This window comes from Ammodytes marinus (genome assembly GCF_949987685.1).
Source record: "Ammodytes marinus genome assembly, chromosome: 17".
NCBI classification, from domain to species: Eukaryota; Metazoa; Chordata; class Actinopteri; order Uranoscopiformes; family Ammodytidae; genus Ammodytes; species Ammodytes marinus.
Window position 1 is genome coordinate 5,582,034 of NC_137221.1, and position 7,500 is coordinate 5,589,533.

At 41.3% G+C, this 7,500-nt stretch overlaps 1 protein-coding gene across 1 annotated transcript in view; it reads right to left on the bottom strand.

Moving 5' to 3' along the window:
- cica (capicua transcriptional repressor a) overlaps positions 1–7,500 on the bottom strand; it is a 44,698-nt gene that overhangs the window by 17,502 nt on the left and 19,696 nt on the right. The window contains exons 5-7 of the mRNA XM_080045700.1: positions 6,487–6,640; positions 836–935; positions 166–348 (exon numbers count right to left, since the gene is read on the bottom strand). Coding sequence (XP_079901826.1) covers positions 166–348; positions 836–935; positions 6,487–6,640 — 437 coding nt within the window. The remainder of the gene's footprint in view (positions 1–165; positions 349–835; positions 936–6,486; positions 6,641–7,500) is intronic.

Here is a 7,500-nt window from a genome sequence, read left to right on the forward strand (position 1 = left end):
CGTGAGTGCGTGCGTGTGTATGTATGTGTGTGTGTGTTTGACCTGTGTGTGTGTGTGTGTTTAACCTGTGTGCGTGTGCGTGTGTGTGTGTGTGTGTGTGTGTGTGTATGTGTGTTTAACCTGTGTGCGTGTGTGTGCGTGTGTGTGTGTGTGTGTGTGTCTAACCTGGAAGGCGAGGTCGTGGTACTGCTGCTTCTCGTTGGGCCCCAGGGCGTACCACCACTCCCCCAGGATCTTACTGACGGTGCGGTTGTCCTGGTTGGGATGTCTCTGGTGCACCAGGGCCCGGTGACGCTTACTGAAGATCATGAACGCATTCATGGGCCGCCGGATGTGGTCCTTCTCCCTCTGGATGGGGGGCGGGGGGTTAGAAGAGGACATTTTTAGGGATTACATTTAATTATGACACATTAAAAGGTGGAGTCAGTGATTCTGGTGAACACTTGTTGTCAAAATCACTTTTTGTGAAAATGTCCTTACGATCCGCTACCTGTCTGTAATGTGTGCGCGCTGAAAGAAAAATCCAGTGGCTCTGTAAACTGGCATATTGCTAGCTACGGTGTGGGCCCCTTTGTTTACATACAGTTTACAGAGCCTAGGCTGTCCATTAACACTGGATTTTTTTTCAGCGCACGCACACAAAGTACAAACAGGTAGCTGAGGAAATATTTACCGATTTTGACAAAAAGTGATTCGACAACAGGCGTTCTCCAAAATGGCTGACTCCAACTTTATTTTATCTCCAGTATTTTGTATCTTTTCCCCTTCTGAAGCGACTGTGTGTGTGTGTGTGTGTGTGTGAGTGTGTGTGTGTGTGTGTGTGTGGTGCACTGACCTTCCTGTCCCCGTCCTTGGGCAGCGCGCTGAGCGACTGTGTGCGTCTCTTCAAGGCGCCAGAGGAGGGCGCCGCGTCTCCGGCCAAACCCGGGGAAAACCTACGATCACACAGAGAGGAAGAGGGAAACTCTTTGAGTCCAAAAGAGACGTAGGTTGCGTTCCGAATCGCATACTTTCTACTATATAGTCTGGTAGAAAAAAGATTTAGGATGTCCCGATTCTCGTGGCCAGATTTAGGATGGTTAGAAGTACCCGGATGTCCTACTTCATGCGGCCAAGATTGTTAGTGTTGAAAACTGCATCCTATTTGGGCGATTCTGACCCACAATCCAGTGCGCACGTGAAGTGACGTAACATCGACGAAGCCTCCATATGAAAACAAACGGGGATGCGACGGATATAAAAGCAAGAGGCAAGATCAAGGCGCAATGTTATGATGAAATAAGAGAGAAAAGTATGTACCAATAGTATGCCTACTGCATCCTAACTAGATTATTTTTATCGTCGGATCGTAGTATGTAGAAAGGAAAAAAGAAAGAGTATGCGATTCGGAACGCAACCATACCTTGCGTTCCAATCCCCATACTTCCCTACTATTTAGTACGCCAGAAAAAGATTAAGGATGTCCCAATAGATGCAGATCAATTGTAGTATTCTGAAAATACATAAATGCCCCACAAACTCCAATAGCATTTTGCAGAATTCGTCTTTATTCTTGACATTTCTCGACATGATGAAAAAAAAATCTTTCTCATCTGATTTTTTTTCTCTCTCCTGTGGGCCCTAAAACTCTTCTGTACTTTAGTATGTAGTGTAGTAAAAAGAAAGAGTATGTGATTTGGAACGCAGGGTGTGGGTCCAAAAGAGACATGGGAAATCAGGGGAGATTCCTCACATCAGGAAAGTACCAAGGCTGAAGGAATTCAAGACACAATGGTCTAGATTTACTGGAAGTGACTGTGTGTGAAAGAGTGTTTAGTGTTTAGTCTACTCTGATGATTTGATCTGACCATTATAACCTTTATTTATTCAGGGTTGGGCCATTCAGAGAAAGCTCTCTTTTCCAATGACGCCCGGATCACAGAACATATGAATAATATGATCATAAAACAATAAGCAAAATTACAATACATTCAAACAATGTTTTGAGTGTATTTATATCACCTATTGAATGTACAGTGAGCACATTAAACTATGTTGTGCTGTATACTATAAAGCATGAAAATCTTTTGAAATGATAGATTGCTATCACTGTGTGTGTGTGTGTGTGTGTGTGTGTGTGTGTGTGTGTGTGTGTGTGTGTGTGTGTGTGTGTGTGTGTGTGTGTGTGTGTGTGTGTGTGTGTGTGTGTGTGTTAATAATAACCTGAATATTTATTCAGTTAATTCCACAGAAACGCCTGGTTACACTGTGAGCTTCTACTGCTAAATTGAAATTGTAACTATAGATCATTTCCCGGAAGAAGACCGGATTAGACACACAGAGTAAATACAGAAGCCGTCACAAACTGGGTAACGTCTGAATGACATCTGTGGAACACTTGTTGAAGAAACCGATCAGGTAAGTTGTATATGGTTTTATGCAAATTCTTATTATTATTATTTCAGTGAGAGTACAGTCTATATTTGAGACAGACATTTCAGACAGACAGACAGATAGACAGATAGACAGATAGATAGATAGATAGATAGATAGATAGATAGATAGATAGATAGATAGATAGATAGATAGATAGATAGATAGATAGATAGATAGATAGATAGATAGATAGATAGATAGATAGATAGATAGATAGATAGATAGATAGACAGACAGACAGACAGACAGACAGACAGACAGACAGACAGACAGACAGACAGACAGACAGACAGACAGACAGACAGACAGACAGACAGACAGACAGACAGACAGACAGACAGACAGACAGACAGACAGACAGACAGACAGACAGACAGACAGACAGACAGACAGATAGACAGATAGACAGATAGACAGATAGATAGATAGATAGATAGATAGATAGATAGATAGATAGATAGATAGATAGTCAGACTGGGTTTGTCCTCAACTAAACTCCCATACTGCTTATCTAATATTGGTTGTTGTTCAGGAGGTGAAACAGCTTGTCAACTAATCCAACAGTTCAAGGATATTATACATTATATATTACACTTATATCTGTATGTGTCTGCGAGCCAAACAGTCTGATAAATCATTGGTAAGGACTGCTATAAGGAAACCTTTACAGAACAGCTATGGCCGACTGAAAAGGTCTTTAGAAACTGTGCAGACTGTCGGACCCTCTGTTGACCCCAGTGTCAAGGTGTGACTACATGAAAATAGCTTCCTGTCTAGTTCTACTAAATCATATTCAAAATATGGGGACGACTGTGGCTCAGGTGGTAGAGCGGGTCGGCCAATGATCGAAGGGTTGGCGGTTCGATCCCCGCCCTGCCACCTATGTTATGGTTGTTGTGTCCTTGGACAAGACGCTTCACCCGATTTGCCTCGTGTGAATGTGTATGAATGCTGTATGTTTGTGGTGGTCGGAGGGACCGTAGGCGCGAATTGGCAGCCACGCTTCCACCACCGGTATGACTGTGTGTGAATGAATGGAACCTGGAACCCTGTTAAGCGCTTTGAGAGCCTAGAAAAGCGCTATATAGATTAAATCCATTATTATTATTATTATTATTATTATTATTATTATTATTATTAATAATAAATATGAAGTGAACGCAAAACTCAACAAAGAGTTATGATACACACAGTGTCAATGATCGGCTGATAATGTCACAGTCACCATCATGAGATTGGAGTTACATGAGTGTCTGGTTGGGGTTAAATCAGGTGTGCTATTTGTGTGCATGTGAACAGGCCTGAACATGTGTGTGTGAGTGTGTGTGTGTGTGTGTGTGTGTGTGTGTGTGTGTGTGTGTGTGTGTGTATTTGTGTGTGTGTGCGCACAATGTGTCAATAGCTATTAAATAAAGCTCCCTGTGTCTCCAGTGCTCCTATTAAAGGCGCAGTGTTCAATATCTGAAAAAATTCTACACACTGCACCTTTAATGCCAAAAGTCTCTCCAGATTAAAGGTGTGATAATCACTGCAACATTGGGAGATTTTCTGAATTTTACTTATTCGTGCTGGCGTCGCATCAGTCTGTGTGTGTGTGTGTGTGTGTGTGTGTGTGTGTGCGTGTGTGTGCGTCTGTGTGTGTGTGTGTGTGTGTGTGTGTGTGTGTGTGTGTGTGTGTGTGTGTGTGTGTGTGTGTGTGTGTGTGTGTGTGTGTGTGCATGTGTGTGTGTGTGCGTCTGTGTTGCGAAGCCGCCATCGCTGTAAACACACAGTGACCCTGAAACATTGAAACCGAGTGTAGCAGCCAGACAGACAGACAGGACAGACGCACAACGCTGTGTGAGTCACTGTGAAAGAGCAGTCACCCCGCCAGACGCACAACGGAATGACACACACACACACACACACACACACACACACACACACACACACACACACACACACACACTCACACACAACAGAACAGGTGCACTAACTGAAATTCAAAAGAAACAAAAACAACAACAAAACAACTTTTCCACCAGCTGCATCGGTCTCTGTGTCGGTGTGTGTGTGTGTGTGTGTGTGTGTGTGTGTGTGTGTGTGTGTGTGTGTGTGTGTGTGTGTGTGTGTGTGTGTGTGTGTGTGTGTGTGTGTGTGTGTGTGACATCCTTGGGAGTTTTGAAGTCGGCGATTTTTTTTTTATTATTATTTTTTTTAATTATTCTTCCGGACAATTACACACAATACACTTTTCTCTTTGCATATTCATACATATTACTTTGTGTTATCGTCCGAAGGGTGGCAGGAGAGGCCAAAGGCTTATCAGGTCCCGCCCCCACTGCCATTAGATTCAGATTCAGATTCACAGATACACAGCTACTGATACTAAAACCTATTTTGAAACTAAAACCGAGAAACTGTGTCTGTTATAATCTGTGGTCACAATCTGGTGCGTACTGAGTCGCAGAAAGAACACAGACTCAATGTCAAACGATTCTTTTTAATTAATTTTTCTTTTATGTTTGTTCCATTTAAATTTAGCACCAAAACAAATGTGGATACTTTCTAGAGGACAGAAGGTTGGCTGAGGAGCTCGGCTGACAACAACACTATTCTGTTTTTGAAGTATCTGGAATATTAGAAACATAACTGTAACTGTACAGGCAGTTTTGTTCCCCTCTAAATGAAAGCATGGATTTTTCAAATGAACATTGAAACTTAAAGGAATACTTCACCCATACGGAACCAGCGTTCTATCATTATAAAATAACTATTATAATATAATGAATGAGGTTTTTCTTCCCTCAGTCTTCCCTCAGTCTTCCCTTGGCCCAGCTGTCCTGTTATTCCTAACCCTTACTGTGATGTCAAAGTAAGGAAAATGTAGGGTTAGACAGTGAGACCATAACACACTCTTTCTGCCTTTTCTCAGGCTAGGATGATCCGATTTATTTATTTTTTGCACATTTATACTAAATAGGATCTCCGAGTTCAATACACCTTCATATTCCAACCGGTGAAGTAGGCCTTTAACGAAAAGGCCCAAAATATCCTGAGTAGTTACAAGTTAAAATCAAATTAGGAATATATTGCTGCTTGCTAATTATCAAAAATGTACGTAGATGCAATGTTAAAGGTGCTCCAAGGAACTTTTAGTTTTTGTTCATTCTAGCGCCCCCTTTTGGACAAAAGCGGTGGTGTTTTTTACTACGCCAGCTGTTGTTCCTGGGTGAGCGTATACCCATGACAAAGGCAAAAACTATATAAAAATAGCATTATTTGCACTGATGGTCTTGTTTGCTGTTGCATGTAATTTATGGTCATCAGAGGAGAAACGAGAGACATTTTTAAAAGTTCATCGTAGCAGATTTAATGATCAAATGTCTATGGCTACAAATAAACTGACCGAGTGACATCTCACTTCAATAGTGTGTGTGTGTGTGTGTGTGTGTGTGTGTGTGTGTGTGTGTGTGTGTGTGTGTGTGTGTGTGTGTGTGTGTGTGTGTGTGCATGTGTGCGTGTGCGTGTGCGTGTGTGTGTGTCAGTGAATTTATGTGAATAATGGTAAAATATAAGTTGCTGCCCTGGCATCCAAACCTGCCCTGGATTAGATTAATGTTTGTCTGGCTGTTGTCTGTGCCTGGCTGGTGGACTGGCCTCATGTCACCATACGGTCACTATGACACAGTGCATTTTGACACCTGAATTTAAAGGTGCTACGAGGAACTTTTAAATATTTCTGAAACAGTCTCGATTTTCCTCTGATGATCATAAATTACATGCAACAGCAAACAAGTTTATTTGTAGGCCTATATAGTTTTTCTTAATGCCTTTGTCATGGGTAAACGCTCATCCAGGAACTACAGCTGGCGTAGTAAAAACACTACCGCTTTTGTCCAACAGGGGATGCAAGAAATTAACTAAAACTGAAAGTTCCTCGGAGCACCTTTAAATCAAATCTTTGTATTTTTTCTTTTTTTTCTAGTAAATTAAACGAGCCGAAAACCTTTGAATGGATCTAAACACCCAGCACCGTGACAAGCTGTCCGTCTATGTGGAACATTTTAAATAAAGTTGTTTTGTACTCACGGGTCGTCTGTGTCGCTCTCTGTCTCGCTGTCGGCCACGCCCCTTTCTGTCGGAGGATTCTCATTGGTCGGTGGAGGGCATGACGGCGACGCCCTCCCCGGGTCTGTAGGACCGGAACGCCCGTCAGTAACCAGGGCAACGCCACAACGAGGCTCTGAAAAAAAATTAAAAAAATAAAAAAACAAGAAGGATGTCAGTTTATTTGATTTTATCTATTTCACCTTTATTTTTTAGAAATCAATAATAACAAGTTCCTATTGACAATGTCGGCCTGATATGACAAAGGCATTCAGAAACACTATATAAAAATAGCATTCTTTGCACTGATGGTCTCGTTTGCTGTTACCTGTGATTTATGATCATCAGGGGGAAAGGAGACTGTTTCAGAAATATTTATAAAGTTCCTTGCATTTTTTATTTTTTTTGTCTGTTGTCTGATTGTCTGTTTTTATTTATGAGTACACGCATATGTTTGTTTCATGTGATTGGTGTCGACCAATCAAGGGACAAAGGATGCAAATTAGCACTTGCTACAATCCTGTATATTTACATGTAAATGTCTATTAATATGCAATGTCCCTTTAAATAAACTTAAACTTAAACTTAAGCACCTTTAACATTTCGAATGTCCTTGTTTTTTTTAGATTTGCTAATTTGACCAGAAAAGCATTTAAAGATTTGACTCTGGGCTCTGAGAAAATGTTATCTGCTATTTCCTGACATTATAGACTAAAAGATTAATCAATACCTGCAGCCCTGAAACAGATATAAAAGAAAGAATTCTTAGAGTAAGGCCTCAAGAAACTCTGTGAAAAAGCCAGTTAGAGTTTCGGTGACGGCCCCCTGCCAGTCAAAACAAGTCTGTGAATGAATTGTTTAGCACGCCAGTCAATAAATAGTGTTATCAACAATGTTACTGGAACTATGTTGGTGTGAAAAAAACAAATGAGCTGATTTGAAATTCAGTCGCAAACTGTTTTGGGAAAAACACTTAGACTTGGCTGATCGTACGTC